Below are 15,552 nucleotides of genomic sequence, written 5' to 3'. Positions count from 1 at the left end.
CCTAAATTATATCAAACAGGATCAATTCAATCAGATTTTTTTTTAACTGTTTCCTAAATATAGTACTTCCGGAGATTTTTTTTTTTTTTTTGTGGCAGAATATTCGTTTCAACTAGTCCCCTCAGAGCAGAATATTACATTGCCTTTTGTATTTGTAATAGGTAACATCATTCTCTTAGCATCTTATTTTATTCCTCAAAGTCAAATATTGGCTTGCTGACGTTTTTATTTATTTATTTGAACCTAACATATTAACAAGAACAATAATAATAACTTAATAATTGATACGAGGAATGCAGTATACATTAAAATTGACAAAGAACATGAATGATAATAATAATAACAGTCGGAAGGTGTTGGCTCTACAAAACAATTTACATTTTGTACAAGAAAATGAATGACACGATCTCATTCCCGCAAACAATGTTTGTTTTTGTCTATATATAGAGCAATTTTAATGCTTCTGTTCTACTGAAGTGAAGTAAGAAATCTCATGAAATGAAAAAGATTCAGTTCCTTTTTTCCAATACAGAATTCTAAAACCAATTAAATTTGTGATATCAACATAGGTGTAGATGGGCAGCAGCTTATGGTAAGGGGGTAAAACAAATAGCAGTATGTATGTATGTATGTATGTATGTGTAGTTCAGCTTTCTTTAGCACTTCCTGATAGCTGCTGGCTGTACATGAAGAGTGAGAATCCCTTCCTCTCCTCTTCTTTTATGCTCACGTTCAAACAACACACTGCACATGCATATCAATTCCCAAGCTCCAACAGCTGTTGGGGGAACCCTGTCATCATAATTTCAAACCAATCAAGCATCATGTCTCAATCTCTTGATACAAACAGCTTCCAAGCTTCATTCGTCCATTGAGGAAGGAATGCTTAAGCCGTTACCCAAACATTGATGCTTTCTTTTTATTTGCGGTTAGGGTTGGGACGGAAATGAAAACAAAGAAGAACACATCAGCTTTACCTGCTGAATCCTCATCTGCTGGTTCAACATCCCCCGAACCAGTGAAGGAAATGAACATTGTTACCTTGCATGTTTACATAACAGCCACTGCCAAAGAGAAAAGCAGACGATTAGAGGTAGTAATCAATCCAATTAAAATATCACACAAGTACACCGACCTTCATAGGATTCAACTATAGTGACAAGACTGCAGGGTTTTTTTTTTATATACATAAAACAACTTGTCCAACTTCTTCCTGCTTGTCTAAGCTAAATGAAAGAATAGGCTTAACTAATCAGAAGCTCCTTAAGTGCACATACAAGTATGGGAAGAAAATATAAAACAAAAAACATGCAAAAGCCAAAAGGAACAAGAAAGTTCAATCATCCAACATCAAAATGTAAAGGAAGAAACAGCAAAGAGATCACTAAACAGTTCACCAACCTGAGACTGCAATGACATTGAGATCATTTCACGGCGTTTGAACCAAAGTTAGTGCAGTCTCTGATGGTAGAAGAGATCCTTTTGTAATTTCAACAAATGAAAGGGACAGCTAAACTAATCTCTGTTGGACGAAAGAAAAGCCAGAAAGATGGCACACTCTGGTATCAGAATTCTACAACCCCACATGTACTTAAATTGGGATTCTCTATCTTTATTCACTTATTCTTCAACCACAATCTTGCTAACCCATAGAACTGCCACTTTCTACAAACTCCAGATCATTTATGCAGAAGCCAACAAATCAGATTGCCTTATTACCAATCCTCAAATGGTTTAGCATGTATGGTCCTCATATGCATCAAAAAGTAGCTGAAGTCCGATGAAACAATGTACTCAAGTTCCAAATTCAATCTGTACAATACATATGTACACAGAAGGTTGAGTGCGAAAATGGAGATAACTGATCTCCCAAGAAGTCTTCAAGGACAATAACAGAGAAATCCATGTCCACAGATATGCACTTTCATTTCCTTACAAATCTGATACAATGTCCGTAAACAACCTGATTCTTCAGCGGCTAATAGCTTCCAATGCAAGCCTTACCAGACGTAGTAACCCCTCCACATCTTGGAAATTAAAATCAAGAGCTGTTTTAATTAAAGAAATATTCTCTCTTCGCTGGCTTTCTCCTAAATTTGCACTAGTTGCTGCAAGAGCAATCCGTGATTTTCTTGAGGCTTCCATTGCAAAATTTACTTCCTGAACCTGCAAAATAGTCACACTTGATATATGATGCAAGGAAGCAAACAATGGAGCACCAAACGTCTAAGCAAAAAAGGATTTATGGTTGCTTGTGATAAATGAATGCTGCTAACAACTTATTTTACAGCGTATGAGCATAATGAGCGGCAAAAATGAATAAATTTTTTCATGTGGCATTACGGAAAGCACAATGAAATGATTTTAGATTTAAACATTTCTTTTTATCCATATGCAACAAAAATTTCTCCTAGAGTATAATTCTGATTCTTGCATTAAAATCTATCCCTTCACCCAATATCTTTACATTATAATCCTGGAGATTATCTTCTTGGAAGAGTACGCACAACAAAATCAAACAAATGATTACTCAATAATAATTTGAATATACTTACAAAATTGAGCAGCCGTGCAAAATTGGGACGATGTCGTGCAGCAATGACATGGCTTGCTGCCACTTGAGGCGAGCTAATACCTTTGGCTAGGGGACCCTTGTCCAATGTTGCTGGGTGGTTCAAGTTGTCAACATCAGAGGCAGAAGAAGAAGGTGACTCACCTGATAGAAAATATTATAACATCACATTAATTTAGCATAGGGTTAGTTACACATTACTCAGGTTTTATTTAAATATTTACAGTTATCTTAAAATTCAAAAAAAAATTCTTAAAATGTCATAAACTTTTTATAAAAACTGTTTTTATCATACAAACCGTCACATCTGTTTTGTGTATTTTTTTTAAATGAAAATGATTAATAGTTTTTCCAAAAAATAAATAAATAATCAATTGTTGAAAATAAACGTACACCGAAAAACTAGTAGTTGTGGATGTAATTCATGGTGACAAACATTTTTCCACTCCCAAATCAAAGATTTTCATTCACCAACTAAACACAAGAGCATGGTTGCTAAAGTTTGAAGTCCTTTGATATTTCAAATCCATGAATTTCAAAAAAAGTTGCATGTAAGAGAAAAACTCCATGGATGAAAGAAAGTGAATATCTAATCTCAATCAAGTTTGTTGAAACACCTTGAGTCTGAATTATTTTGGAATTACTCTGTTTTTCTGCAAAAATATCAAAATGAAGAATTAAAGCAAGGCTGATTTTCTACTTCAATAAAAAAATTCATTGATGTTGCAGAAATTATTAGATATTACCAAAACACATCCAATCTCTAAAACCCCCCAAAATGAGTTGATGATTAAGTTTAATCTGATAGTTTTTGTTTACAATATAACCTTTATGTTCATATTTAAATTTTCCATGAATAAATCTGTGTAAGATGTTCTTATCTGATTAATGGGAGCAATAATTTAGAGGAAGAAAAAAAAAGAACAAAGAGGATACAAAACTGTAAGGAAAGAAAGAAAAGTGGGAACGAGAGAATTAATTATCTAATATTAGCCATAACTGCTGAATTTGACAAAAGAGTAATAATATAGGGATGTTTGATAATATTATTAAAATAAATTGTTTATTGATAAAAACTAGAAACTCAACTGAATTAATTGTAAAATTAAAAGCAAACTTGATGTTTAATGTAATTTTCTCTTTAGCATACCCACAGTCAGCAATACAAGCCAGAATTAAGGGCACATTGTTCGAAACCAAACAGAAGATAAAATTTAAAAGGTACGCATTAAGATGTTAAAGCATCTGTTGGTAGCCTTTACATTCATGATACCATGTACTAGCATCCTTGAACATACCAAAAAAACTAACTGATTTTACTGATAAGCATATTAGATAGCTGACTTTGAGTATCAAATGCATCTACAGAACAGGTAGAGAAGAACCAAACAACATTTATTGATCCAACAAACCAAGAATATCAAAGTACCAACTGATTCAAAAAATTAGAGCATTCCCTAATATAGATATACCTGACCATCACGTCCCTCCATAAAAAGAAAAGACAGATTGACAAATGGAAAGGACAGTTTCAGAATTTTTAAAGAACTATGTAACCCTTTTTGAAGATCATTTTTTTGTTAAAGAGAACTATCCAACTCTATATCATCCAACATTTTGTCCAAAGTAAGACATCAATCATCCAACAGTTTGTCCAAGTTAAACACTAAGATATCATGTTTAAGATGCAATTCTCAATCTAAAACATCCACTTGCACCACTAAACCTTTTGCTTCTTTCCCTTCCCTCCATGAAAGAATAAGCATTCCCAGAGAACTCAGTATTTACATGGGAAGGTAACTGCCACACATTACTAAGCTCAGCACTTCCTAAAGGGCGGCTCGGTGCACTACGCGTCCCCGCTGAGCGAGGGTCCGGGGAGGGGTCCCACCACAAGGGTGTACTGGGGGCAAGCCTTCCCCTACCAATTTATTTGGCAAGAGGCCGCTCCTAAGACTCGAACCCGTGACCTCTTGCTCACACGACAACAACGTTTACCGTTGCGCCAAGGAAAGATTAAAAAAAGGAAAAAAAGAAAAAAGAAGAAAAAGAAAGAAGACAACCTTACCATCTTGTTCACTTCAGAGAGGAAGAGCAGTGTATGCTCCAAAAAAGAATATACATGGCAAAAAGAAATTCAGACAGCAGAAAAACAATATGCATAATTCAAATTACCTGGAGGAACCATTTGTAGAGCTGTTCGCAACTCATCTCGATCTTTAATTGCACTGGCTTGTGAAGAATGAACTACCCTCATGTAAGCTACCTCAGTGCACTTGTAGGCCAGGGCAGCAGCAGCGACATCTTTGGATTTCTCATATTCATGAGCACAAAACCTGTAGGGTGCATAAAGTTAAGAGAACCGACAACCGCAGGATAGCAGCAAAGTTTAAGATGATCTCAAACATAGAAGTAATGTAACTCTACATGAGAGAGATAATATACAGGTCTGATACAAATGAGAGAAACAGATATCTACTGAATGCTGAGCTGAACAACCAAGGGCTTCTATATGCCTGCATCATGTCTGATCAAGACCTTGTTTACCAATGGCATTCATTGCCACCTTCAGTATCAATATCGAAGCAACCATTCATATATATATACACACACACATGTATATGGAGTGCCTGATACCTTTGGCTTTTGCTTAACAGCACTTCTAACACTTCATTTACATAAGCCACCAAGTTGCAAGATTAACCAGACATAATTAAGTGCATTATAATATTTGCTAGTTCTGACTTACTCGCAAAGTTTTGCAGTGGTACTGTACACATGCATTGACTGAATCATCTCTCCATTTTCCAGCAGGGAAGCTCCATGAAGAAATTTGAGGGCTGCCTCAAAGTAAATCTTGGTACTATCATTTGAACCAGAGTTCTGCAAAAGATGACCTATTTAGAAAGCATGACACTTTAAAGATAACAGAAAACTAAAAACAACAGCAAAAACCTTCAGACGATCAGCCAGGTGTTTTAAATTTTTAGCCTCTTTCAGAGCATTTGTTGCCGCCTGACCGGAGGAGTCTCTTTTAACAGGACTTGGGGCGTCAAGATCCCCAGCCCTATGCCCATTTGACAGAGGAGCTCTTGAACCGCTGCGGTGAGTCCCATTAGCATGATCAACCTTTCTGATTTGTTTCAGTGCCTTTGATCCATTATCACTGTCTGGAATATTTGCTCGACTTGCTTTCTGAGATCCAGAAACTGGTAGAGGACAGTGAGATAATGTTTCATTATGTGCTCCTCCAGAGGGAGGCAATGATGGCGACTTCCCTCTTCCAGAAACTGCCTCAGAATCTGGCTGCAGACGTTGCTTAGGAATAGAGGTATCATCATGGTTACCATTGTATCCCTGAAATTTTGACTGGCTCTCTTTTTTACTGCTTCCACTTGACAATAGTCCCACCGAATCTGTCTTATCAACATACCTATTCTCACTTTCATCAGACCTGACTCCTAGCTTTTCTTCGATCTTGCTTCTCCCTTCTATTTTTTTCACTTCATGGAAAGGTCCTTGTTCGTTAATAGAATCAGAAACCTTAACTTTACTATTGTCAAGTTCATAATTCAAATTCTTATTCTTATCTTTGGACCTTGAAGAGGATACCTTTCCAGACTTCCTTGGACGGGACCCATTTGCATGATAATGATTTTCTTGTTGTCTATGATCATCTCGGGATTGGTCTGGAGTGGAAGTTTTGTTAAGATATTGACAGTCTTGGCCAAAATATTCTGCACCGTCATTTGTAATGTGGTGATCTGTGACATCAGGAGAAGGCACAACCTGCTGTTTAGCTTTACCAACAGAATGACTCAAATCTCTGTCCAATACACCATGCACAGAGGACTCAAGGGAACCATGATGACCCACGTCAAAAAATTTCTTCGCTGTTCCTGATCGATTACTACCACCATCTTCACCATGTGAACAACTTTGCCGACCACCTAGAGTGAAACAACCATCATCAGTCGAATCGTATTTGTCAGTGGAAGTCCTACATCCAGACTTAGGCTTACCTTGTTTCGAAACTCTCAAAGGTGATGATGAAACCGATTCTACTGGAGACCCTTTCGTCTCATGGAAATTAGCTTTAGTTTTGTGGGAACCAGAAACCTTAGAAGAGCTAGAAGTAGCTGCCACAGAAGTATGTTTAGATCCAGAATCTCTTTTCAAACAACCCGCACCATCCAGGCTCCGTTGAGAGACAGAACTCCCTGCTTCTTGCCCTAGTTGCTGGCTCTTTCTATGACTACCTTTTTTGTCTGTTTTACCATTGCCTTTACTTTCACTGGACTCCTTGCCATCAGACCTGGATATTTTGGCCTTCTTCTCTTTCCTGTACTCATTCTCACTGAACTCCTCCTTGGCTAAGATCCTGCTGCCCTGGAGATTATGCCCTGTATTTGAAAGGGATCCTGCATTAGCTTGAGCATCACTAGTTGGAGTTTCCTTAATTTTCCTCTTTTTCCCAACTTCTTTATCATCTCGCTTTCCACCCAAGGGCATATCACCCATGGAAATTGGATTTTCCTCTGGTTTTCTAGCTGAAGCCTGGTATTTGGATGAAGAGCAGCCATTGTTTTTTACGAGATTCTTCCCTGATGCATTAGTAAGCAAACTATTAGTTGAACGAGCACCTATTTTTTCAATGTTTACAGGATCAGACACCCAATCTTCTGGCAAACCTTCAGACTTCAATTTCTTGGAGACCCTGAATAACTCTTTCTCAGAGTCCCTTTTGCTTTTCATCTTTGATTTCCTACTGTCACCTGTATGCAAGTTTAACAACAAATTAAATTTCATACTTCAAGAAAGAGATGACTCAAAAGGAAGAACAGAAAATATATTTCAAATGCAATACCTCCATCAGAACAGTTGTCAAGCACTTTATGCTTGTCTCTCTGCTTAAGTTTAAGATTCTCCACAGCCAAGTCACTAGACTTGCTTGGTTTGAGAATGTCATACTCTACCATGGGTTGGTTCACCACATTTAAGCCAAACAATGGAACGTTCTTCTTCATAGTGTTTGACAACAGAGCAGGGCCATCTTTGTATGTCTTCTTCTTCCCACCGAAGGCCATGGTTTGTGAACCATAGATTTGATGGTTCTGATCAAGCTGATTCCCAACTGAAGTTAGACTGGATACGTCCCCAGGATTAATCTGCATATTATTTTGACCCCCAAGAGTTGGGACTTGATTCAATGCCATAACAGCATTTGAGGTTTCTTCCTCGCTGAAACTACACCGGTTCATGCCAGGCCTAAACCAATTACAATTGCAACGTCAAATTTCAAGAGAGCTCAAAGCCAGCATATTATCTACATTAATATTTCAAGCTACTCATTAAGAATTTTTGTTTCAAGTTATGAGAATTCATGAATGTGAAATCTAAAAGAATGATGGGATAGCACTTACAGCCAATTAAGCATGCTGCACAGCCACTTCTCTGGTAGGTCATTAGGATTTTTACCAAGTGGAAGAAGGCGCCATTTTTGGCACTTGTCACAGCAGACCCAATTGTCTTCTGCTGCAGCAGGGGCTGCTGCTGGAAGAGCAGTATCCAATATAGGCCCACTCACTGAGCCTGGAGGAAAAGTTGTTTTAGGATTCTCTTGTGTTCTTAGTAGCTTATCAACTTTCTTACCAATAGGTCTTTCCCTTGGTCCATTGCTAGAGAAATGTGTGCCCTTTTCACCACTCACGTCGAGGTCCTTGTGCCTATCTTCATAGCCCATTTCTAATGGACTCATCTGTATTTCTTCTTGATCAAGTTCAATGTCCCCAAAAAAATCTTTGTACCTATCTCCAACTCTCCCAGTATTCTTTTGTGATTTTGCGTCTTCCAACTCCCCTTCAATTGAATAGTCATCTACGGACGTGCTCTTCTTATTTTTTGCCATCAATGCACCTGCCAATATATCTTTTGGCATCCCTGAGACTATATTTGCATTACCTTTTGGTTTCTTTTTCCCCTCAGAAGATGAACAATCCTTTCCAGAAGATAATTTGGTACCTTCAAGTTCACGGAATGCAACCTTGTGTTTGGGAGTGCCAGTCAGCTCAGAACTTGCAGCTTTTGTGCCCTTCAATATATTTGGGTTACCTTTAACTATGTCACAAGGTTTTTCTCCTTTGCGGTGGCCATCTTTCCTTGGGTAGACAGAAACACTATCAAAAGAACTAGATTTTTTGCCTTCCCAAATCCTTCCTGCTGAAGTGGTTTTGGTATTCTCAACCAAGCTATCCCCATCTGCATTCATTGGCCCCATGTGCTCGTCCTTCATGAATTCGGAAAAGCCTTTGTCCCTGGATGCACCCTTGTATGCTTCCCCAGACATATTAGATGCCCTAACCATGCCTTTTGCTACATCAGTAACAGGATTTGAATTAGAGAGAATAGGAAGCTTTAGTGTGTCTGAAACAAGCTCCTCACAGGCCAAAGTGTCCAGCTCCATCTTCTTTGGAAAAACATCAACATCGCTCCAAGAATCCTTATTATTTTCACTTTTTAATTCTTTTGATATTTCAGATCTATCTATGAACTTTTTCATCTTCCCATCACCTTTAAGAGAATCAGATCCATTATTGAGGCTGGAATTATCTAGACAAACAGGAAAGGTAAGTGATAATTCACTGCCTTGATGAAGCTTTTCCTTTTCTTTCAGATGAATCAGATGATTAGGAAGGGGTGAAAGCAATATGCCCCCAGGCACCGGAGAGGAAGTCATTATCTGCTCCAACACAAAATCAGAAATTCACTCTCAGCAATGCTGGAGAATAAGGGGGAAAAAATTTAAAGACAATAAAATTATGGCAGGGAACTGCACCCGAAGAATACGAGCAGGTGATTCAAATGTAGAACCTTGAGGTCCATGGGAAATCCCTTCACTTGCAGAGGGGCTGTCATCCAGTGATGAAGATGGTGACACATCAAGGCCAAGACCACTGTATATTGCAGCATTTTTTTGTGTCGACAAGTTATCAGAACCCACTTTGATTCGAACCTTCAGCATTCTTTGGTCTGGTAAAGTAACAGATTTTCTTTTTATGGATTCAGATCTTAGGACATGTTCCTTGGCAGAACTAGTTGATGGCACGCCTACTTGTTTGACTGTAACAACCGGGGAAGATGTTGCTTTTGAAGATATCAATGACATTGCACTAGCAGAAGCTGGTTCAAGATTTCCTGATCGAAGCACAGATGATGAAGATACTGAGCCACGGCGACCAACCTATTTACATAATCAAGCACCCAATAAGATTAAAAAAAAACTTTCTACCACCTAACTTGAATGTTCACGTCTTTAACTGAAAGGAAAAATATCCTAACAAGTAATATAATATGCACGATATACTGAGGTATATATACCTCCAACTGTGAACTGTTTGGAGATCTAGGTCCATTGTGGTGCTGAACTTTTGGAGGAGTCCTTGTGTGAGACCATACAGGAGAACGCTGATAGGTAGGTAAAAATGAACCATAGCCACCATACTTGGTCCCTGTTTGAAATGTAAAAGGGAGATAATCAATATCAGAGTAGGGCCTCAACAATTTTGTTTCTATCATGTCAGACTTACCCAAATTCTCTGCTGAAACTCCACCTTCAAAATCTTTCTGGAAGTGTCCCAAGACATCCTGAAGCTTTTCATCCTTTGAAGAAAAAACAAATAAACAAATTTATAAAGCAGTTACCTTGCATAAGAATTTTGAAGAGACGTATATAAAAAAAAATGATGATATGGACAGGGTGTAGATGAAAGAGAATGAAAACCAGGCTTTAAATAAATTGCTCTATGGTTGGCTACTGTAACTTCACAATTAATGTTTCAGACTCCAGAATACGAGAGATTGTTTCTCAAATCTCAATTCTAGGAACAGTCAAAATGTTCAATTGAAATTTTGACTTCACATCACTCAAGATAAAATTGAAAGTTGAAGTTCTGCAGATATCTCAAATTCTAAAACTAGGAGTGTTTGATATACTCCGATAACATATCCAAGCTTAATGTTGAAATTTCAGTTAGCTCAACCCATTCAGTCTCCAAACCTGACAACTGAATCCTAAACCAAAGTTTCACGCTAACTAAACCATTTAGACAAATGTTTCAGTCAATTTCACTAATAAACCAAAATTTATATATTTCACTATCCATTTGATAGATAAAAAGGAAATATAGAGAACAATGTCCATGCTCCTATATAACAAACAATATTCTCGCAATGAAAGTAGACCTCCTAGTATCATCTTTGTTCCAATTAATAAACACATACAGGACACAACATTGTTTCCATCTATTGTCTTTAGGAGAGGAAATTAAGTACTTGTGAAACACAACGGTACACTCTGGAATAATGACGATCAAAATTAAGACGAAAAACCCAATACCATCCGTAGTTCGGATCTACAGCATACCCCAAAGAGAAAAGTCAACATATGCTATTTAGCTCCAGCAAAACCAAAATTCGAAAAAGAAAAATTGATTCTCGAGCTTAATTCGGGAAAAAGGAAAGGAACAACTTACTATGTAGGAGAGAGCAATATCGGGGTCGATGCTCGCATCATAATTACCATCGTTGTTATGGTCTGAGCAAGCCTCCCCTTCTTCAAGCTCAGAGTCGTCCATCTCTCTTCCACCTCCAAAACCTAACCCTGGGTCCTTGCTCGCATCTCTCCTCCCCAAAGAAATCATCAAACAATAATAATAATATAATTATAGAGGAAGCAACCAAATTAAGGCCGCAAACTCAGACCTCCCCGCAAATCCAAGCGCAAAACTGGACCTTACCCATTTGAAAGGACCGAAATTCCCAGTGAAACGATCAAAATCAGAGCCGATCACAAAATCTAAATCAACGGACGCTACAGACCGAGAAATTATATATAATTGAATTCCGATTGAAACAAGATCTTGGCTCAAGTCCGAGTGATAATTTTTCCAAGGAACAGAAGGTTTGAAGTCGCTTCGTTGCGATCTCTATAGCTGGAATCGGAATAGCAGAAAGAGTCCCTCTCTCTCTCTCTCTCTGAGTTATTTGGTGTTCAGAGCAGCCGCGTTTTTCCCCCGTTATTTTATTTTTTATTACTAATAGTAATAGTAATATATTTGGTTACTAATTTTAATAAAACGCCTTTTTCATTTTAAGTCCACATAGAAACGGACCGATCTAACCAGAAGACACTGACAGGCATATGTAAATTTACCTTCTTTCTTCTTCTTTTTTCATTTTGGCCGCTGTCTTTTTTTTTTCTTCTTACTGTTATTCCAGGGCGGCTGAAGCGCGTGTAATCCACGCTTCCCACTTAATTTTCTTTCAGATATTGAAGCCTAATCTTTTTAACCGTTTCTGAATAGCAGGGATTAAGGGTGTAATTGGTAACACAAACGATAGAAATTGAAATCAATTAGAATTACAAGAATTTCGGGTTATGCCATGCTTACTTTGTTTTTTACAAAGTGAGCCTTACTTTGTTTTTTCCACCATTAGATGGTGATAATGGTGATGAACTTTGACAAAGTAAGCTCATCCAATGGTAGAAAAAACAAAGTAAAACTTATTTTGTTAAAAACAAAGTAAGCATAGAAGGCACCCAAGAATTTCATTCCATCCTCTTTTAATTCTATAATAATAGAAGATACCTCATAAAATAATTAAATATCATGGTAGCAAAACAATAGGATTTTTATAATATAATCTTTTTCATGAAAATTATCATCTGTATCAAATAGTTATTATAATATCAGCATATCATTTTTATTCTGCCTTAATACGACGTCGTACAACAATCATCAAATGACTCAAACTCGACCCTAAAACTATTACACTATATAAAGTCACTAATATATTGATAACATCCAGATATTATCTAGGGGCCAAAGGGGTAATTAACCGAACAGCTACAGCGAGGAGATACACCAAAAAGATGGCGTACGAGGCAAGTTGTAGACATTGCGGATCCGTAGATTCCCCGATACGCCTCAGATAATCAAATATCATGAAAAGGCTCGTAACCGCCACGCCTCGGAAGATTCGCCATCAGGTATCGATACGCCCGCAGGATGTTAGCGTCGTCTTTCTATGAGAAAACCGACATCATTAAAGGCAAGTAATAACCAATTAATGAGCTAACGGTCATACTTGAATGAATTCAGTAACCACCATTAATGAGGCATTAATGGAGACTTCTGGTTACCAAATCGAGGGTTACAGCTAACCTAGTATAACTAGTCTTGCATCCCAAGCTATTAAGGTACACATTCCAATACCCTACTTCGTGTTTTATTTTATCATTCTATACACATTACTAACTTTAGCATCGGAGTCCCCCCGGTCGAACCCAATGGCGCCCCCCCAAAGGTGGAGCTCCGATGAGAATTCAACCGGGTAATATCAATTAGTACGATGAGCGTGGAGGCTCTAATCACAAAAGAGCTCAAACCACGAACATAAGATGGCTAACGAAGGGCAGAACCCTTCATCTGGAATAACGACACCTCCGCTTACTGTTCCGATATCAGTAAGCAATGCCCCGACAATCCCTGCAAATCAAAAAAATGATCTGCCTCCTCTTGTTCAGGACGCACGAGAAATGTCACCTGACACTTACACTGATCTTATCTTGTCATGGACTTGGTGGCAAATAATTATGGCACGGCAGCCGTGGATCGATTGAGACCATACTTTGCTAATCCACTCGTAGGAGGACTAACAACAGGAATTATGCCACCCGTTCGCCGTCCTCCGCCAAGACCAAGGATCTCAAATTGGGAAAGTGCCATTGTAAGACCACGAGCGAGGAACGAATCATCATTCTTGCTCCAAGATCATGTAGATGCGGTCATCACCAACCCAGAGTTGGGAAGTAACCTGCCACTAAATAGAAGATTGGTTAAAGATTCGCATGAAGGGAGCCAGAGGAACAATCAAGTACCACCAAAAAAATGCGCGGAATCCTGGAATCATAATTGGTGGACAACAACCACCTCCTGCGATGGCCGGAAAGGAACAACCCCTTAGAGTAACGACTGATCAAGGTCACCAAGGGGGCGGGCATGCAAATCCCCTTTGTAGAAGGCGATCCCGATCCCGATCCCGATCCCGAGGTAGAAGATGGTCATGTTCTCACCATAGAAGGGCCCCACCCCCACCTTGAAGGCAAGGAGGAGGTGGCGGACGATCTCCACCTGAAAGATAAGGCAAAGGCGGCGGATGATCCTCATTGGACCCGTCATCAAGTTCTTCCAAATCTCGGTGTAGCAGATCTGACAACAGAGATCATCCAAGGATAGACCGTGATTATATTACAAGAGAAATCTGAGCAGCCTTCCAAAGGCAGAACGAAGAGAATGCAAGGCACAATCTGCACGCCAATACAGAATCACCATTCTCAAGGCGTATCCAGGAAGTCGCGTCGGATAAACAATTCAAAATCCCAAATATTCCCAGCTATATGGGGGAAGAGAATCCAGAAGCTCGTGCAAGAAAATATAAGGAGTTACTGGTGATCAATGGTGCAAGCGAAGCGATCCTATGTCGAATGTTCCTGACCACTTTTAAAGGACCAGCGTATGACTGGTTTCCATAGATAGTTGGGATCAATTAAGCATAGAATTTTATGCCAAATTCGCAGGAAGTATCCCTCCAGTCGTCTCGTCGCGTAAGCTTTTTGAGCTCAAGCAGAAGGAGGGCGAACCATTCAGAGATTACATCACCAAGTTCAATAAACTATGCATTCAGGTAATTGATGTGGACGTTCCCACGGCTGTTGAAGTAGTGATAAAAAAATACCACATTTAAAAGCTTACAAGAGAAGTTGGTGAGGCACAAACCCAGAAGTATTGCCGAGCTTATAGAGAAATGCAAAAGGTTCATGGAGACCGATGACATTCGAAGGGAATCTACATCTCCTTCTAAACGTGGAAAAAGTGAATCCAGGAGGAAAGATAGAGAAAAGGAGAAGCATAAAACTTCTGAACCATCCGCCAGAGGTAGACGCATGAGCTCGAGGAATATGTCACCATACACCCTATTGAACACCCCTAAGAGCGAGGTATTGATGTGGTTGGAAAACAGCCAACACAAGCGGTACATTACATATCCCGAACCAAAAGCGGGGGAGTACACCAATGTTGGAAAAAATCCTAAAAATTATTGCAGATACCATAGAAGGAAAGATGCATGTTGGGAGCTAGCTAAAGAAATTGAAAAGTTAATCGAAAAGGGAAAGCTAGATAGATTCGTCCAAGATGACAAAAAGCAAAGTGATGACAAACAGAAAAATGATCCAAAGAAGAAGGCGAAAGGCGTTATCAACGTCATCACTGGCGGACCAGGCTACCGACCACCAGCTAAAAAGTCAAAGGCGTCCACCCTCGATAGGACATTACTCAATCTTCCTTTTACTGAGATAGGCCTAGTGATCCCCCATATGCAGATGCTCTAGTTATTACTATGGTAGTGGACAGTTAGGAAATGAAGCGAGTAATGTAGATACGGGCAGTTCTTGCAATGTCATCACTAGAGGTGCATTCGCCAAGCTAAAGGTTGATCCTATCCAAATAGAAACAACCATTGTTGGCATCTTGGGAGTGACAGGTCACACCATCCAGACCAAGAGCCAGGTAACTGATAGGGACATTTTGTCCCTATCTTTTAGCGTGATTTGCGGTTTAATTTTGGGCTAAATAAGTAAGTTTAATTACAAAAATAGTGTGTTTTTGAATAAATAACAAAATAAAAATAAATTTTATGTTTTTAGTTAATTTTCTTTATTTTTTATTAATTTCAGAAAAATAAACGCCAAGCTAATTCGGTTCTCGAGGATCGTATTTTGCAGGTACAAGTTAAGAATAAGCAAAATGATAATTTATAAGACACGCGGGGCGCGGAAGCTACAACTCGGGGCGTAGGACAATGCCCCCTAAAACACGACAGTCAACTACGTGTTCCCACATGGTCAACACCTACCACGC

The 15,552-nt window shown here is 38.8% G+C and overlaps 1 protein-coding gene across 5 annotated transcripts; it reads right to left on the bottom strand.

Moving 5' to 3' along the window:
- Nucleotides 1–285: 285 nt before the first annotated feature.
- On the bottom strand, nt 286–11,658 carry LOC136218385 (cysteine-tryptophan domain-containing zinc finger protein 7-like). 5 transcript variants are annotated; one of them, XM_066005223.1, is made up of 14 exons: nt 11,104–11,658; nt 10,159–10,231; nt 9,950–10,080; nt 9,408–9,812; nt 7,996–9,311; nt 7,440–7,840; nt 5,528–7,347; nt 5,322–5,455; nt 4,748–4,908; nt 3,190–3,225; nt 2,556–2,716; nt 1,402–2,166; nt 978–1,064; nt 286–792 (listed from the first exon to the last, which is right to left on the bottom strand). In XM_066005223.1, exons 1-12 carry the CDS (start codon nt 11,269–11,271, stop codon nt 1,972–1,974), a joined length of 5,001 nt encoding a protein of 1,666 aa, XP_065861295.1. In that variant the 5' UTR covers nt 11,272–11,658; the 3' UTR covers nt 286–792; nt 978–1,064; nt 1,402–1,971. The 5 variants fall into 5 exon arrangements, with proteins under 5 accessions (XP_065861295.1, XP_065861297.1, XP_065861298.1 ...); XM_066005225.1 differs by having other exon boundaries at nt 286–1,064; nt 5,528–6,522; nt 6,595–7,347; XM_066005226.1 differs by having other exon boundaries at nt 286–1,064; nt 5,528–7,176; nt 7,264–7,347.
- Nucleotides 11,659–15,552: the final 3,894 nt, after the last annotated feature.

Source organism: Euphorbia lathyris, chromosome 2, assembly GCF_963576675.1.
Source record: "Euphorbia lathyris chromosome 2, ddEupLath1.1, whole genome shotgun sequence".
Taxonomy (NCBI): domain Eukaryota; kingdom Viridiplantae; phylum Streptophyta; class Magnoliopsida; order Malpighiales; family Euphorbiaceae; genus Euphorbia; species Euphorbia lathyris.
The sequence above is the reverse complement of the archived record's forward strand: the minus strand, read 5'-3'. Positions and strand labels throughout refer to the sequence as shown.